The sequence below is a fragment of the Melanotaenia boesemani genome, chromosome 10 (genome assembly GCF_017639745.1).
Source record: "Melanotaenia boesemani isolate fMelBoe1 chromosome 10, fMelBoe1.pri, whole genome shotgun sequence".
NCBI lineage: Eukaryota > Metazoa > Chordata > Actinopteri > Atheriniformes > Melanotaeniidae > Melanotaenia > Melanotaenia boesemani.
In genome coordinates, this window is record NC_055691.1 from 15,925,044 (window position 1) to 15,943,278 (window position 18,235).

The window sequence follows — 18,235 nt, forward strand, 5'->3', positions numbered from 1 at the left end:
AGTTCTGCTGAAATCCTATAATAAGGTCGTAATTCAACGTAAACATTTATGTTGCACTGACAGTAAAGCTGCAGTGGATGGGTGTAAACTGATAATGAATTTTGACAGCCCGGCGCTGGAACTAATGACGCATTTATTTAAGCGATTTACTTGCTTTTGCTGAGCTGTAAAAAAAGAAGAGAAAAGCTTTACAGTTTTCATGGGTTAATTAAGAAGCCCCACTAAAAATGTCGAGTGATGGATGCTTCCCCCCGGGGCAGCAAAAGCCAGGAAATGGCTACATGCACTTCCTAAAACCGAGAGACGAGCTAAAGACATTTTGCAGCCCAAATAACTCTCTGTAATCGATTTTTAAACAGAAGCTTTATCTTATATTGTACTAATTACAACACTAAAAGACTCAAAGAAAGATTCTGGTTTAGGTCAATTTAATAAGCTTTTAAGTGATTTTATATGTGCCACTTAAATCATGGGATTATATGAGGATAGGTCATAAGCTTTATAATTTACAATCACTGCGAGGTGAATGCACATGATAACAAACACAAAGTATCTTAACAGTAATACATTAGTCTCATGGAAAATATGAACATTTATGTTGCACTATACAGACTCTTCCTCTCTCTTTTCTTCCCTCAGAACCCCCAACTATAAGCTCCCTCTTGACCTCTTCCAACCCCCCAAATCCCCCTCCAGTACTCCTCCAGGACATCAGGAGGGGGCCGTAGGAGTCACGCTTGTTAAGGGGGGCTCTTAAGCACATTAAGTGATCTCGTCTCTATTGAAGAAGGGAGAACTGAAAATCAGAAAGCTATCCAGAGATGAAGGAGGGGTTCTGCTGGCACTTCAAGCTTGATGTCCTTGTGTAATGGATCAGAACCATTTTGTTTCAAATCTTCAGGAGCTGGTTTCATTAATTGAAATTAAGTTTTAGACATTATAAAAACAGATATATCTGGTTGTGAATGTTTTGATTGACACTTCTGCCCCCTTTTGGCCTGCAATGACTGTGGTGATTAATGTTTCAGAGGTTCTGGTGTTTTAACCTTTTTGTCTTAACTTCTGATGTTTTTATTGCTTCTCTTTAATTCTATTTACATACATTTATTATTATGTGTTCCCTGTATGTGTTTTGTTGTATTATTCTGCTGACTCAGCTGCGGCCTATCTGGGCCAGAGCACAGAAAAGAAATATTAAATCTCAAAAGTTCATATTTCCTAATGAAATTTAGGTAAAACAAATAATAATGATAATAATAATAATAATAATAATAATAATAATAATAAGTGGTCTAGTGTCTAAGCCACTTTTATTGTAACAATATAAACAGGGTAAAAATTATTAACTGCGCAAAACGAGCTAGTTAGAAAATCTGCTGTGTTGGATGTGGAGAATTTTAGGAGAAATTACAACTTAGCGCAACAGCTCCATAAGCACACAGTAAAAACTGCAGTGGCAGGGCATTGCTTAGTTTTTCCTTTCTGGGCCACTATAGTAGCACCGTGATGCAATATTTCCCCTTTGAAATAGTTTAAAATCACAATGTTTCCTATTAACATGTAATTATAACTAACAACAACATAGTATTTCTGGCTAAGTGTTAGACACTGGAATTTTAAACAGCAAATTTTGATTATGACAAACAAAAAGTTGCCTATAAAAGATGTTTTAATGTCTGGATAATTGACACAAACTGCAACAGTGTCCTCCATCTGTATCAAAAATTAAAATGTAAGATTATAAATGGAAGTAACACTGAACACTTTTTAATTAAAAATTTCAAGATGACGAAAGGGGAAAGAGGGATGGTAAACCAAGCTTTTCTCGCCTCTTTTGTGTGCTTGACTGAGGCTCGTTCATTTTTGTTTTCTTTTTAAATGCGTTGGCTACTTTCACTTTGAGTCTGGACATTTGGGACAATAACCATTTGTCAAATATATAACAATTTGGCTGTCTTTAAGTAGCACTGTTCAAATGCTGGCTCATGGAAAAGATCAGGCAGAGGTGCGGTATTTAAGTAGAAATCAGGAGTGTTTCATGTAGGCTACATAACCTAAGACAGTACTGTTTTTGTGGCATTTGCAAAGTGGAAGATGAACCAGAGCGTGACTGAATGTTTTTACTTGGACGTCTGTCTCTGTTTGTGACTCAGACTGCCACCCCCACCAAACACCAGCGCTGCGTGACTCTAAAGTGTGCCAGGCCTTCTCAAACATATAACATGAGGCGAGAGCTCCACTGCTTGAGATACTGTAAATAGAAACTCAGAAATTGAACGCATATGAGTGGTGGTAAATGCTCCAATGAGGAGTTATTTTGGATAATTGATGATAAACACAGTGATTGTGTTTCAGTTTGACTTTGTTGATGATTTGAAGTCTGAAATTGAGTTAAGTGCAAAGGAGGTAGGGGTTCCCGGCTGAAATAAAAATATGTATCCTTTGTCAATGTGACTGGAGGACGGATGTTTGGTGAAGATGGAGTTTGGATGGATGAGGAAGGTTGGAAGAGAGTGTGTGCCTGAGGGCTTGGAGCAGAAGGGGTTGGTGGAAAGTGAGAGTAGAAATGAGGAGAAAAAGCTTGGAGGCAATGTCTTCAACCACACAGCTAGACACTAAAGATGGAAGTCACATAAAATAGGAATATGTATATATATTTTTCCCTTTAAAAGAAAATTTGTCATAGTTCTGAACCATTTTCTCTGTCAGTTTCCCTCTTTGGGTGTGTAAGCTGATACCCATTTCAAGTGGGTTACTCATGTCCAGCACATCCAGCACAAAGAGCCTGGATAAAATAAACATGCCGAGTCAGATATCTTGGAGAGAATCTGTCATGGGTTTGGGGCTAATCACCTCCAGAAGGGGCTTGACTCAAAGCCTGAAACGTTAGCCCCAGTCGGGGAGCACTGGCTGGGCCAGGCTGAGTTGGGTCGGCTAGGCCCCGGGCACTGGGGATGGATCCGGAGGAGTTGGGTGCCTTCCAAAGGTCAGGACCAGTGGAGCATGAGTGCAGATTAACCTAGGCTCAGGATCACAGGAGCGCAAGTCAGTTCCTGACACACCACCTCCATTGCTGCTGTCGCCATGGCCTTGTAGCCATCCTGTAAAAAGGCAGCAGGAGTCGTCTCCTCCAGAATCAAGCTGGTTAGAATTATGCATTTTATGGGATCCCACTCGGCTGGATCAGAAAAGTGACTGAAGATTGAAAGTGTAAAACAAAAATGAGGATGACATCCTAACCAGAGACCCCTTGTTAGTTATCAGCTGATGTAAATCTTTAAACTCATTGTTTAAAAGTTCTCATTCTGTTTGATGCTTGATCAAGACATAGGTGGAGAAGAGAGATAAACTATTAAAAAACAAACCAAAAAAACCTAACTGGATTGTTATAAAGTAAGAGGTCATTTGGACCTTAGGTCGACTACTCCTCGTTTGCCAGGTGGCTGAGAACTTATCTTTAGAAGTTTCCCAACAGATAATTGATATGATACACGTGCAGCTCAAACTAACATAATTAGGCTACATCTGAGGGCCAAGCAAACAAAATCCTGCCACAGGTTTTGTTTAGCTGATGAGGGTGACCTATATGTTTGGTGTAACTTTCCTTTTTTTTTTTTTTTTTGGTTTTTTTTTGTCAACTACCAAACTGTAAAAAAAAAAAAAAAAAAAAGGATTCTTGTTTTTTGTTTTTTTTTGGGGGGGGGGGGGGTAGAAGAAATTTAATAACTTTTTACATAATAATCTGTTAAAGGTAAACTTTAAAAGAAATGAATAGATTAATAGACAGGTGAATGTGTTGTGTTGTTCTGCAGTTAATTTGCAGCGTTGGGCTGGCAGCTGTCACTAAGCTGCAGCATGCCATGACTGCTGGATGACCGCCAGTGTGGCGTTCTCTGGATGTAAGGCCTTGACCCCAATGGGTGGGAAAGAGGGTTAAGGTGGAGTGTGGAGAAAAGATGGAGACAGTCCCTCATGATAAAAGCAGACTTTTCCCCCATCCTCCCTCCTGCTCTCCCTCCAGCGCTTTCCTCCCTTTTAAGTCTGGCTGTGTATGACACAATCCCAAATCATCCCTGCACCTCAGGGCAGGGCATTGGGGCATGGCAGAAAAAAGACGAAGGGAGATTCTGATTGCCTTTCCTCTGACAATCACCCTGCTTCAAACTACAGGCAACCAGTAAAATCTTTTGGAAACTTTATACAATTAAAAAATAAATCAAGCAATAATATAAAATCATAGAATATCAGCATGCCATCTATGTTGTTGCAACCAATTTGGCTCGGTGAGAGCATTTTCCAATCATATGGGACCTGGGCTGTTCCCATTTTACCAACAGACGTATCTTCACTGACAAGTTTTTGCTTTTGCAGTCAGATAAAAATCAAACAATAACAATAACTGCCATTTTGAAACTACAGCCACCGGCAAGGGACAAATAGCACAAACTATGCGTTTTCTCTGCAAGCCAGTTCACAGTGATTGAGACACAAGAGAAGATAAACGAGAGCGGCTTACTAAGCAAGTTAAAAAATCTGTTAAATTGTTATTCACAAAAATGAAGGACCATGCATATGTAACAGCAGCATGGGCGCCGTTTTCACCATCGTCAAGAAAGCGAAAAGGGGGAATTAAGGCAGCATGACCAGACGATACAAAAAGGAGAATCAACACTGTGCAAGCCTTCCCCAAGTGGAAGGAACTCAAGATAGAGTAAGATTTTAAAAGGGTGCTGAAGCTGCCAGCTTTCTCCACAAGTCAGTCAACGGTACTGCCTAAATTAGCCTAAAGCTAACTTTTTTCATTTGATTTTGTTAGGCTGTGTTGCTCGTTACCATGAGCAGCATAGCAGTAGTTTCTGCTAAAATACACCAGCCTCGTGTATGTTTATGTGGTTTCAGTTGCTTTCACAGTCATGGAAAAAGCCGGCTTTCAGTCACAGTAAAGTCGGACTAAAAGCCTGTGGGAATGCTTTATAAGCTGACTGCTGTGTCAAGGTCAATTTCCCTGTCGAGATCTATTCTCCCTGTGACAGCCATTCTTTCTTCTAAACACAGAATGATATCTGACAGTTTGATGGGATGCAGTTTGCAATATTTATGAAATCACAAACCTCTTTACCTGAGTGAAAACTCCATGAACTATCACATGACATGCTTTTATCTGTGTTGTCAAAGCTTTTTGAGACACGGCAGCTACCGTTGCTGCAATACATTTTTCTGTCATGCATCTGTACTGTGTGCAGAGTGGGATTTCGTATTGTCTTGTTGAAAAATACCTGGAGGTTTATTGCATTTTTCTGCATTGATGCTTCCATCACAGAGATGTAAATTAACTTTGGGAAGGCTACAATACAACCCAACATCATACAGAACCTGGTTTCTGCCCGGTGTGATCTGGAAAAAATCAGTCTAGAGACATTTCATTTTCACATTGAAATCCACGTCAATGAAACGTAGCCTAACACTTCTATACGGCTCAATGGTGCAGCTTGACCACAGGTCCATAGCGGTGGTGAAACATTGGACAGTAGCCATGTCCTTCTCAGCACCCTCATAACACTCATCATACAGGGCAGGGAGAGACACTCCACTAAAATGGTGAGGAGATGGCAGTGATACCGTTTGTCCAAAGTGATGATGAGTTTCTTAAATCCCGGGTTGTTTACTGTGTTAACTGAACACTGGTCTTTGGCGACAAAAAAAAGTTATGTTTGTTTAGTGTGTTATCTCTCTGTGTCTCTGGGAGCTGGTGGATTATTTAGTCACGACTCACAAAAATTTACCATTTTTCTATTTTCTTGTTTTACGTCGCAAGTCCCCGTGTGCACGTCTACGTGAACAAGCGCAACATTTCACATGCACGAATGTCGCCTGTCTGTCTGTGGGCGGCGTCTGCAACAGAGCGCTGCAATGCCAGTGGCACTTGATTTGCAGCTGAAAACAGCACAAGAGTAAACTGAGAAGGAGCAAATAATCGGATCATTTCATTTTTATGTTCGTTGAAAACCCCGTGACTGAGATTAAAATTCGATTTATCGCCCAACCCTAGCTTATACTAAGATGAGATAAAAACATAATAGTTTTAACAGTAAATAGATAATAGACATTAGATGCCAATGTGATGGACTAGTGACCTGTCCAGGGTGTACCCTACCCTGTAAAGGGAGAAATATAAAAGATTCCAATCTTATTTCTGACTGGATTACACTTTTAAATAGAGTTTAATGATTTTTTTTCATATATTCATTGACAAACTGGAGATCATCTGCCCATCTTTGCTCCTCAAACTCTCTTCAGTGCTGCTTTTATACCAAATCATAATTACAATCACTTGTTGACATGCTTAAAATAGCATCACCATTATTATTATTTTGGGAAAATGTTGTAGGCCCAAAATGCAAAATTTTATTTATATCAATTAATAATTGAAATTAGGTTGATGTTCTACTGCAGACAGCATAAAGTTAATGCAATCTGATATGTAAAAGAGGTCAAGTTTTTCTTAGTTGGGGTTGTGCATGTATTTACTCATTTTGTGCATTTTGCTCTGACTATATGATAAGTGTATGAGCTGAGCGGCTGTCTTAGCCAGGGTAAATCATAAGAGTCTTCTCTCCTAGCTGCATCAGTGAGATGGGGCCTTTGGTCTGATCAGACTCTTCAGTGATCTTAAAAAAACTTTAAGACTACAATATGATTTACAGAATATAAAACATGAATAAGAAAATACATAACTCAGGTCCTACCTTTTAAAGAACATCTGTTACATTGTGCAGGCTTGTTTCGAGCCCCCACTGGACCTGGTTGGTAACTGTAATTTCTGAACATAGTGAGATGTTCAGATGGATCTAAAAGAATAAAAAGCAGTGTCAGGGGAGGACAAAGCAGGCCTAAAACCAGAAGCAGAAAAACAGGCTTCAACATTCGGAAAATATTAGAACAGAGATCTGCTTCCACTGAGAAAGATGTCATTAGGAGTTACAGCCGACACAGACCTGTGTGTCGGTGGAGCGCTGCTATAAGAATCATGCCTTTGCAATTCTGATCAAAGAGCAGCCTCCCCCTACATGACCTATATGCATGACAACCATGGTAGGACTACTGTTTCTTGGAGCAGAGCAGAGGTGAGGTCACCTTTCACTACAGCTTCACTCAACCACTACACTGAGGTGGAATGAAAGTCATCACGAGAGGACTTGTCAAAAGCTTTCTTGGCAATTGTTATTTCCTTCCTGGGGTTTCAAATAAGACCGAATAAGAGGCGACTGGCCCTGGCTCTGCTGTCTGTTATGGCTCGTTAACATACATGGGGTGGAAAGGTTCACTGACGTCGAGGCACGTTAAGAGAGAACAAAGATGAGAAAGAAATGACTAAAAAGTTTGCATGGATTTTTTCCACTTTACAGAACAGATTTATGTACCAACAACAGGTTTTTCCATATTTTCAAGACAGAGAGCTAGGGAATAAGAAAATACTCATTTCTATATAATCATGTGAAAACAATTCTATTAAATATGAATTATTTAACAGACAAGCACAGAAAACAGAAAAAGAAACACATATGTAACACATAGTTTAAATACATATATTATCCTAGTCTGAACACACTCACTTCTATGTTTTTTCTGCTGTTTGGTGGACTTCATCTTCTGGGCTCTCTTAATCATAAGGAGAGCTGTGCGCTGGTCAGTAAAGCCCCTGAATAAAGCAAAGAAAGAAATATAAAACTGTAATCTTTTATTATTAAATAAAAACACACAAAATCAATCATTTGGAAAATGGTGCATGAGTGATACAATGATGAGTTACCATTCTTCCAGAATTTTCTCTGTTCTTTCAGATAGACCACTTAGTACTGATGATGAGGGTGGAGACTGACTTCTGAAATCATAAAAATTGATGACTTTGCAATTTTTTTCAGCTTTACAAATTCAAATTTCACAGTGTCACTTAGCATGATATATTTAAAAAATATATTTATATATGATCAATAATTTCCACTGACTATGTTAAGAAAGTAACATTTCTGACAGTCTTTCATGTTGATATCTACTGGGTCGGTGGGTGTAATTTGGCAACAAGCTGAATGAATCAGAGCGGTAGGTTTTACTGTATGTTGAACGTAGATAAGAGTAACAAATAATTTTTTTAAAATCATTATGACATACACTCACCAGTACAGCTGTTCAATTGCTTGTTAACACAAATGTCTCATCAGCCAATCACATGGCAGAAACTTAATGCATATAGACATGATCAAGACGACTTGCCGAAGTTCAAACTGAGCATCAGAATGAGGAAGAAAGGGGATTAAAGTGACTTTGAACGTGGCATGGTTGTTGGTGCCAGACGGGCTGGTCTTTGTATTTCGGAAACTAGTATCTACATTTCAAATAATGATCAATAGGGTTTAGAAAATATCCAGTGAGCAGCAGTTGTCTGAACCAAAATGCTGTGTTGATGTCAAAGGTCAGTAGAGAATAATGAATGTGCTCCTAAACGAGTAAGCTAAGCTACGTAAGAAGGGCCAAGTTGATGAGCTTGTATTGCTTAAAACTGCAAAGCAACCAAAATATTTAGTATGAGCTGTATGTGTTTGTGATTTTCTATCTATTTGGAAATTTCTAATAAAATCATCGAAAAAACTGTCACCTCCCAATTACACTTTAATTTAACTCAGAATTTCCTCTATGAGCCTTCCAGTCTGGTTTCCATCCATGTCATAGCACAGAAACAGCCAATCTGAAAATCACAAATGATCTCCTCATTGCAGCTGACTCCGGCGTTCTCTCCATTCTCATCCTCCTTGACTTCAGCGCAGCCTTTGACACCATTTTACACTCCATCCTTAGACACTCCATCCTCCAATAGACACTCATCCATTGGCATCAGCCACATCCCCCCACTGGTTTCACTCCTATCTCACAGGCCGCACTCAGTTCATACAGCTCAAATCTTTCAGATCCAACCCCTCTCTAGTCACTACAGGTGTGCCGCAGGGCTTTGTCTTGGGGGCCCTTCTCTTCATTATTTATTTTCTCCCCCTTGGCAATAATTTTAGCAAATTCAATATCTACATCCATTGCTTCACGGATAACAGCCAACTCCACCTTTCCAGCAAACCAGATTTCACACTACCTCCTCCTACCTCCTCACCTCCTGCTTATCCAAATTCAAATCTTGGTTCACCTCAAACTTCTTGAAACTTAACAGTGAAAGCCTCTCCTCCATAGCACGAAATCATTATTACCCAAAGTTGAAAGCTTCTCCCTTACCATCTATAGTTCCTCAGTTTCCCCCTCCCTTGAGGTTAAGCGTTTGGGTGTCACCCTCGGTAGCACACTGTCATACCATACCCACATTAATAACATCACCCTGGTTTACCTATTTCCCCTTTCGCAACATCAACCACCTCCGCACCTAAAAACCCCATAATCCCATCACCCCCCCCCCCCCAACGAAGTGCGGATTTGAAGGGTGGATTCAGAGGGTCCTTCAAATTCTGTGAATTGGGACAGTACGTCACACTCCGCGATGACGTAAGTGGCAGATGAATCCGCACTTCAATGTGTGCAGACCCTGAATTGGGACACACCTATAATGTCCATCTACATTGTCCACCATGTCTTATTTTATGCTGATTTTATTCATTGCTGTTTTATCTTCTTGTTGTACAGTGTTCTTGAGATTTTTTAAGTGTGCTTTTAAATAAAATGCATTTTTATTTTTGGAGTTTTTTTTGTCAGTTTTTTTTCTCATCAGTTTGACTTAGTTTAAATGCACTCATTTCAGTGGATACACATCATGCATTTCCTTAACTGTTTGTGTGTGTGTGTGTGTGTGTGTGTGTTTGTTTTTATCCATTTGTTCAGTGGTTATATTAATCATGTTTGTCTGGGTGGTGATTCAAATTTCCTTTGTTGTGCAAACACAGATTTCTCTTTCTTTGATTAATGCACTGTAGAGAAAATGCAGATTAAACTGGCTTTGGTAATGTTTGGGCTGCTTCTTTTTCTACCTGTGGGAGTCCATGTGTTGCCCAGCCATCCAGGCCTGTTTTGGACTCTGTGCAAGTGGTGCTGGAAATTTGCTCTGGGAGTGACCATGGGAGGAAACAGAAGGCTGAAATACACCAATTATCAATTTTAATTGGGAAAATAATATCTGTATCAAAAAGCCAAGCATCACTTGAGCTCACCTCAAGTTGTTATTCTGAAGCTTTAAAAAAAAGGAAACAATTACATTTTCACACCTATGGCACACTCATGTGTAAGTCAAACTAGCATCTTAATTACTTTCCATATTTTACTTTCTCTTTGTAATAAGTTAAATAGCTTAACTTTGTTTTTGATCAGTACCTCAGGGTCAACACTGAGGCCGACCACACCAGCAGCTGCAACACATCAGCTGCTCCAAACTGGCTACCATGATGTACAGTACTGAGCACACTCCAAAGAAAAGATCCAAACAGAGGTAAATGAAGAAAAGAATTTCTTAAAAAAAAAAAATCAGCCAGTGTTTTAAATGATATATGCTAGAGCTAAACAACCTTCAAACAACCAGGAAATAATATTTTTTAAGAGAATAAAGAGGGGGCAAGATGTGAAACGGACAAAAAATGAAAACATATCTGCTGGCAGGACACTGGCTGGTATATTCCCACAAAACTCACTGCCTGCTTTTCTGTAAGAATAGTCTATCAGATTTAAGGAATATCGAATAATATCCTTGAAGTGTACCTTTGGAGATAATAGCTGCTCTGACACAGGATGATGACTGGGAGGTGAGTCCTCAGAAAGAGTCACTGTCCAGTATTTCTCCAGAGCAGGCTTTGTGTATAAAAATCAAACATATTATACAGTATTTATAGGAGAGTCTGCTGGTTTATGTGCAGGTTTACACTATGTACAGCATAAAACATCCTATATGAAAGGTTTTTAAATAAAAAAAAAGGTTTAAATAATAAGTCAGGATCTGTAACGTGTATTTTTGTGTGTCTTATCAATTTCTACAATCAATTCTCTACTTTTTCTCTGTCGTTATCATTGCACATACATCAATTTTGTTGGCTTTTCTGTACGTTTTTGTTTGCATGGCAACCAGTGGCTAAGTACACAGTGCACATTACATCAACTTTTATGCATCTCTGCGTGTCCGATGGGTCACGGGGTGGGAAATTACTGAACCATGAACGTGAAGAACACGTGAACTCATGTGCATACCTCATCAAAGACAAATTCCTCCACATCCACCTCCTCAAAGGTGTCCTCCTCTCCAGTGTCAGGCCATGTGACAGCAGCAGCAGCAAGAGCACATCCAAGTCTCCTCCTTAGAGCGAAGCCCCTCCAAAATGCCTGGAGGTACCCAAAGTAAGAAATGGTAGAGAGTTCTTCATGAATCATGCAGCAAACGTAAATACTGTATGTTATCCCATTAGGGAGATAAAACATGTTAGCCCCTATTTTAATTGCTGAACGTTCTGTTGTCTGAACTCTGCGTGACTCCAAGCTGCTCTGAGACTAATGGAGCTCCAGAGTGCCTCTAAATCCTCCAATTCCCAATGGGCCGGGGGGCAACACTTCACTTCAAGTCGAGCCTCACAGGAATTCTACAACTCTTACTACCCCACGTCTTTGGAATCTGATTAATCACTCCATACCCGTCCAACACACACACGCTCAAACATACTGTTCCTCTACACTACAACCCCCACTTTCTTCCTTCGAGGATCCTAAAGGACTCATCAAACACTTTTTGTGTTGAGAAGGGATTTGAGAGAGGTGGTGAGTAGCATGTTTTTCAGAGCTACAGCTTACACCTCTGTGTGGAGGATTAGCCAATAAGGCCTCTATGGCACGTTTGAGGCCCGCAGACTGATGATAGGGGACGAATATGAATAGTTTCAGATATCCACTTTGTCAAAGTAACTTCACGAAGATTCCTAGTTGTGTTAGTAAGGCCCCATTTAGAGTTTAATAAGCAGTTTTGTCTATCATTCAAAGACTTATTGATCAGTTGAGGCACCAAAACTGACTGAATCAGCTCAAATGGCCAGTTGAGCTTGTTACTATGACAGTTTTAAAAGAAAAATTGTTTGTTCTAGGATGAAACCAGCCTCGATTCTGGCTGGATTTGAGGGGCCAGTTTGACAAAGCTGCTAATGTTGTACCTGGATGACAGTTGCTGCGCAGTCTTGGTCAGCGGAGCTCCTGTTAATAAACGCAGGTCCGGATTCTGGCTTTTCTTTAATTCCATTTGTTTCTCCTGCCCTCTCTGTGATGGAGGGGCTATCAACATTTCCACATTTCTGTTTGTATTTCCTCCACCGATGTTGAATCACTGCTGCCGCCATGCTGCTCCAAGAATGACACACACACAGATAAATACACACACATAAAAAGTGAGGGATATACGTGATGTCATAGTTCCTTCATCTTTCAAAACATAAATTTATTCCTGAGCAGCCATCTGGAGAGCAGGACTCTGGAGAGTTGAAGCCTGTCCAGAGCCACCCCTCACATGAAAGATCTATAGCCGTCTCAAAGATAGCACAGTGTTAATGATAAAGCTGCGTGTTAAAATGAAAAAGATCTTCAACATCTCCTGCTCTAAATCATGCAGAGGAGGATCCAATGATGACAAATGCTCTGCAGCAGAAACTAATAAAATGCCGAGCTGCTATAAAGAAGATGATATAAAAAGCAGAGTGTTTGCTTTAATTCAGCTGCGTCCCGTTGTGTACCATCAAAGAATTTGGAGGCTTTCATCCCATACATTATATCATCTGATGTTTTGTCGACAGTTTAGTATGTAATGGAATGGCTGTCCAGAACTGGTGAATTACCTTTCGAGCTCAGACTCCTGAAAGCTGGACGCAGTTGCTTTGTCAGGATTGATGAGGGTGCTTCCTCCATTTGATGTAAAGATGTGAACACTGCCAGAGTCAATTTTCCTAACTACTGATTCAGTCCAAGGACTGCTTGTAACAACATCAAACGTGTCACACAGACTCTCTTCAAAACTTCTGCTCGGAGCGACGGCCAATTGTTTCTTAGTGGACTTCATGTCTTGGTGATAAACACATTTTTCCACAATAACAATGTCCATGTCAAGTGTCTTTTCAGGAACTGTTTGACCTGCAGCCAATCGTTCAGCAGTCATAGCAGTGTCACCATATTCGTGGGCAAATCTTTGGTCCTCAGCTATCTTCAAAGCCATAGTGAGATGGTGGCAGATGCTTTTCACAGCATCCAGTGGAGACGAAGCATTTCTGTAACCAAACACAAAAAAGTCATGATATTTTACCATATTTTTAAAACCTGTATCGAGAAGAAATGTAGGACCAAGTGAGCTACCCCCTAAATTATTTGGAAACATTACAAAGTTTTAGAATACTAAAATTTTCCAGTTTCTTTTATTGAAATTCAAGCAGTTCAAGTCTAATGAATAGTTTAAAATGGTACAAATGTAAGTGGTGAACTGCCAGAGGTTAAAAAAGTTATGGTTCTCCAAAACTGAAAAATAAAGCAGTAATAGAGTGTGGACCAGAATGTCAGATGGAATGACTGAAAGGTAATTTGTGTGATATATCAAATGGGTTATCCTGCCACCATCCATTAAACATAAGGCTTTAAAACTGTCTGAATCCTTAAAAACAAGGAGGACAAAGCGGGTTTTGGTGGATTATGTTCACAGCTGTGACAAGGCACCTATATGTCCAAAATCAGCTTTTCTCCTCAAGATAATGCCAAATTATTTTAATTATTTTTAATATGGCTTTAGGAATAACTTTGTTGTTTATGTATAAATGTGTTAATTCAACAGATTATTCTCTTTGCATTAATGTGTTAATTTTGACAGCTCTAGTTTTTTTACACTGGTATTGGGTTTTAGTATTGGAACATTTTTATGAATGCCGAGTATGAGTACACAAACATAGTAATGGACTCATATCCAGTATCGGCATCAGTGCATCCCTACTTACAAACCTTCTGTCTACATTACACACTGTGGTAACATACTTATGGAACAATCAAAGTAGTGTGTTCTTATACAAATGGCAAGAAAAAGGTTCGTTAACAGAAGCCTGTCTTCATAATAGCTCTACAGCGATATTATGAAGACAGGCTAGGTGTCGGTGAGTACAGTATCCTTCACCATCAAATGGCAATAAGAAACTGAGAGAAACTGAGAGAGAAGGCCTAGCAGACCCAAAGGCACAACAGAATCAGAAGACAAGTTTCTGACTCAACACATGCGTGATGGGTGGGTCACAGGACCATTTTTGTTTCCACAGTAGAAAGAATGCCATGAGTGTGTTCAGCTGATATTTGTCAAACGTGGCAATTTTAATGACTCAAAATATTTTGTCTCAATGATTTCTTTGTTAGCTTGAATTATTTATTCGCTCTATGCTGTTTTTTCAGAGTACAAAGACACTTTGAATTGCTTGAATTTCATTAAAAAACTGGAAGAACTGAGGTGTTCTAAAACCTTTGACCATGAGTGTAAGTCTGCTTGAAGCTTTATTTACATTTGACCCCAATCAATTCTGTAAATGAACGGGATATCAGCTTATTTTTCATTTCTAGGTGTAATTCTTTAAATGTAAGTAAGTGATCATAGTGTTAACGACACTAAATGATTATGTGTTAATCTCAGCAGAGATTTGCGTGCCTACTCTATGTGAGCTCCTGATGTATAATGTCTCTTTCATTGAGGGGATAAACTGACTACAAAGCCACCTCAATAGAAACTTAATGAATCTATTAGCAATGCTTTGCTCTGCTCCCCTCCCTGTCCTCAACCCTCAGGGGGCAGAGACACACTCAGCCTGTCTGGAAGGTTGGTAGTCTTAAGCAGCACAGATTTGCTACAAAGGTCCAGCTCTTCATTCTCAGTGGGACAAGAGACAGAGGAGTCAAGGGGTCATAGAAGACTGTGACCCCAATGATCCTGCCTCCCTGTACCTGCTGGTTCACTCCAGGGTCACCATAAACATGCACAATTATGCTATAAGAAAGCAACATGCTGTTTTACAATGTTCAAACTAAATGATATTCACTGAAAGAAGTGCAAGTAAAATCACAAAGTAAAATTAAATTATTATCATTGGCTTTGTTTCTAATCCTGAGGATACAAAAATCATCATCAGTCTCTGTTCTTTTATATATATATTATTTTTACATGTTTTTCATTATAAAAATATAATTCTGCATTTAATTTTTCAATAAAAATGTTGAATATTTAAAATATGTTTTAATCATTTTTATTAGTTTATTATTCAGTTTATAGAAAATTTATAGAAAATAATCCCCATTACAATTTTATCCTATCTCTTCAGGGATCAATAAAGTATTTTTCCCTTTATTTAATTCCTATTTAATGTCTTTTTATTTCTGCTGCTGATGGTTGAAATTCAGAAGAAGTTGACCCAACACATCTGGGAGGGCAACAACTACAACAGGAACTGAAATGAACATCCACAAAAGGACAATGGAGACAGCTTGTTATTAGAAATTACTTTCATTTCTGAGTATTGACATTACACACAAGATGATGCTGATGACCAGTCACATGAGTTTACTGTTTGCCAGACCAGAAACAGCCGGTTAGGTCAGATTTATTACTGTAAGTTGTTTTTAAAAACCAGTTTAAGAAAGCATACAAACTTCCTTTTACATTAGTTGAACTTTTGTTTGTTTGTGTTTGTGTGTGTGTGTGTGTGCGTGTGCGTGTGTGCGTGTGTGTGTGTATGTGTGTGTGTTTTTAGCATTTCTATTCCATTATCTTAGTCACATCTTCAAAATGCAAATCAGAAATCCAACAACTGTATCCTTAGATGGAAATTTGGTAAAACAGAGACATAAGTTTAGATAAGGCAGAACATATTGTACTTATTAAATCTGAATTCACTGCTGTGAATAGACATTTGCTTTAGATGAACTTGAAAATATTTCTCTGAAAAAAAGGACTGTGAATTTTGATCCACATAATTTCTATTATGATTATGTTAAAACAAATTTCTGCTGAAATGACAAACTATTTCAATTACAAGAGAGTTAGATTGTTTAGCTTGTGAGCACTGTTATACACCTAGATTTTAATTTTAAGAAATGTTAAAAGTTAGCCTTGAAAGAGTGCAGAGGGCCCAAAGAAGCATGTTCATAGTCACTGTCCTGCACAACTTTTTTTACTCAAGGGCACAGAAACATTTGCTTTGAGAAACTTGTTCTAAAGATTTTATTGAGGAAAGCGTTGCTCAAATACATCAGCAGGACCATTACGTTGATGAAAAAGAGAGATTTTGTCAGAAACATAACACCAGCATTTCTTCGAAGGTGGTAAAACTATACCTCTAATATACACCATAGTTTCACACCTTACAGTCACCAGCCGACTGGCGTGTGCCACCCATCTCACCTCTCCTAAACCTCAGTCTGACACAAGGTCAGGCCAGGGGTTAAATGGCTGTGTTGCCTCTTGCAAAGCCCCCAAAACTGTTCTTTGTTCAGAGGCCAGGGGTGTAGAGGGCACACAGCAAGGGGTGAAGCAAGGGGAGCAGAGCACTATCCCCCAAGCCACGGGAGTCCCCGGCATGACCCGCATGAGTATCTGCCGCCACGTTTCATCTTCTGTGCTGTTCAATTTGGAAAGGTCAGGAAGATAAGCAGAAAGTTGACCACTGTTTTAAGTGCTGGTGGTCCTCCTTGAACAGGAGTGTTAACGTGTGTGATGGCCAGCGACACTAAAGGACTTGAGAAAATAGCTGGACGTTGTCTTTGGGCTCACTATGCCTTATGTATCAGACATAACAAGAGGATAGCTAACATTCCTCTCTGCTTGGTGTCTGACACGCTGGTCAACTTGAGATAAAAAAGAAGTGTAATACAACCTCCTGTGACTAGATTTGCAGTCATTTATATTATTTTATCCTGTGCTTTAAGTTCTGCTTCACTGTTTGATTCCAGGTTTTCTTTGGTTATCTGTGTCCCTTTCATGTCTCCTTTTACCATTCTGTCAATCAAACACTTAGTTCTGGCTGCCAAAACTAATTTCCTGCACCTCCTTGCAGAGACAGATATTCATGGTAATATTACTTGACATAGAGGACAATGTAAGGTCAGATAAAAAGAAAAGGATGTACTATCAGAAACAATGGAACATTAGAGCAGGATCATTTTAGTATTTAACTTCTTAAATTTGCACTTTGACAGATTGTCTTTGCATAATTATTTACATTTATTCATTTAGCAAATGATTCAATCTAAAGAAAATCCCAAGTGAAATAACAACAATTAAGCTATACCGCAGTGAAAACCCTGGTCTTTATGTGAAGTGCTGAATAAATATGAGTATATCTAAATGACAGTGTAGAATTTTAACAGGTAGAGAAGTGCAAGTGTGTCCAGGCTGGTGTGTTAGGGTGTCAGAGGTGTTCAGAAAGGTGATTTTCTCAGAATAGGTGAGTCTTTATAAGATTCTTGAGGGTAGAGAGGTATACTCATGCTGTTATAGGATTTTTTGTTTGATTCCACCATTGTGGAACCAAACTGAGTATGGTCTGGATTGAGACCATCATGTGCATAGAGGTGATTGTGATTGCATATATATATATATACATATATATATATATATATATATATATGTATATATATATATACACACATTGTTGTGTATTCTGATAGCTGGGCCAACCATCTTGGTACTTCCATCTACAGCAGCTTCCCTAACACTTAACCCTTGTGAGTTCGGAAAAGATACTATTCTCTATTTTGGTCAGCAAGTGGGTGGAGGACAAGTATGTCCTATAGTCGTGAGGAATACAGTCATAGTTGAATTTTCTGGCCCTAAGAGTAGAAGGGAACTGCACCATTTCCTTGGGATGGCTGGATACTATTGCAGATTCTGTAAAAACTTCTCATCTGTTGCCTTCCCTCTAACAGCTTTAACTAGCCCTTCACAACTTTTTGTGTTGTCCAATGAGTGTCAACAGTCTTTTGACAATCTCAAAGCCATGCTTTGTTGCTGTCATGTTCCGTCTCTCCCAATGTTCTCCTCACCATTTAAACTAGAGATTGATGCTAATATGGTTAGGGCTGGAGCTGTCCTTCAGGAGGATGAACATGGAATAGAGCATCCTGTGAGTCACTTTTCAAACAAGTTTAACAATCATCAGCTGAAATATCCCACCATTGAGAAAGAGGCACTAGCACTGTTGTTGACTTTGCAACA

General features: G+C 39.2%; 1 protein-coding gene across 2 annotated transcripts in view; it reads right to left on the minus strand.

Annotated features, from left to right (window-relative positions):
• The window catches only part of lrriq1 (leucine-rich repeats and IQ motif containing 1), a 36,961-nt gene that overhangs the window by 5,465 nt on the left and 13,261 nt on the right, over nucleotides 1-18,235 (minus strand). For both annotated transcript variants that reach the window (XM_041998121.1, XM_041998120.1), the window contains exons 16-23: nucleotides 12,846-13,271; nucleotides 12,171-12,354; nucleotides 11,224-11,355; nucleotides 10,741-10,830; nucleotides 10,020-10,123; nucleotides 7,811-7,882; nucleotides 7,614-7,699; nucleotides 6,747-6,848 (exon numbers count right to left, since the gene is read on the minus strand). In XM_041998121.1, the coding sequence (XP_041854055.1) occupies nucleotides 6,747-6,848; nucleotides 7,614-7,699; nucleotides 7,811-7,882; nucleotides 10,020-10,123; nucleotides 10,741-10,830; nucleotides 11,224-11,355; nucleotides 12,171-12,354; nucleotides 12,846-13,271 (1,196 nt within the window). The remainder of the gene's footprint in view (nucleotides 1-6,746; nucleotides 6,849-7,613; nucleotides 7,700-7,810; nucleotides 7,883-10,019; nucleotides 10,124-10,740; nucleotides 10,831-11,223; nucleotides 11,356-12,170; nucleotides 12,355-12,845; nucleotides 13,272-18,235) is intronic.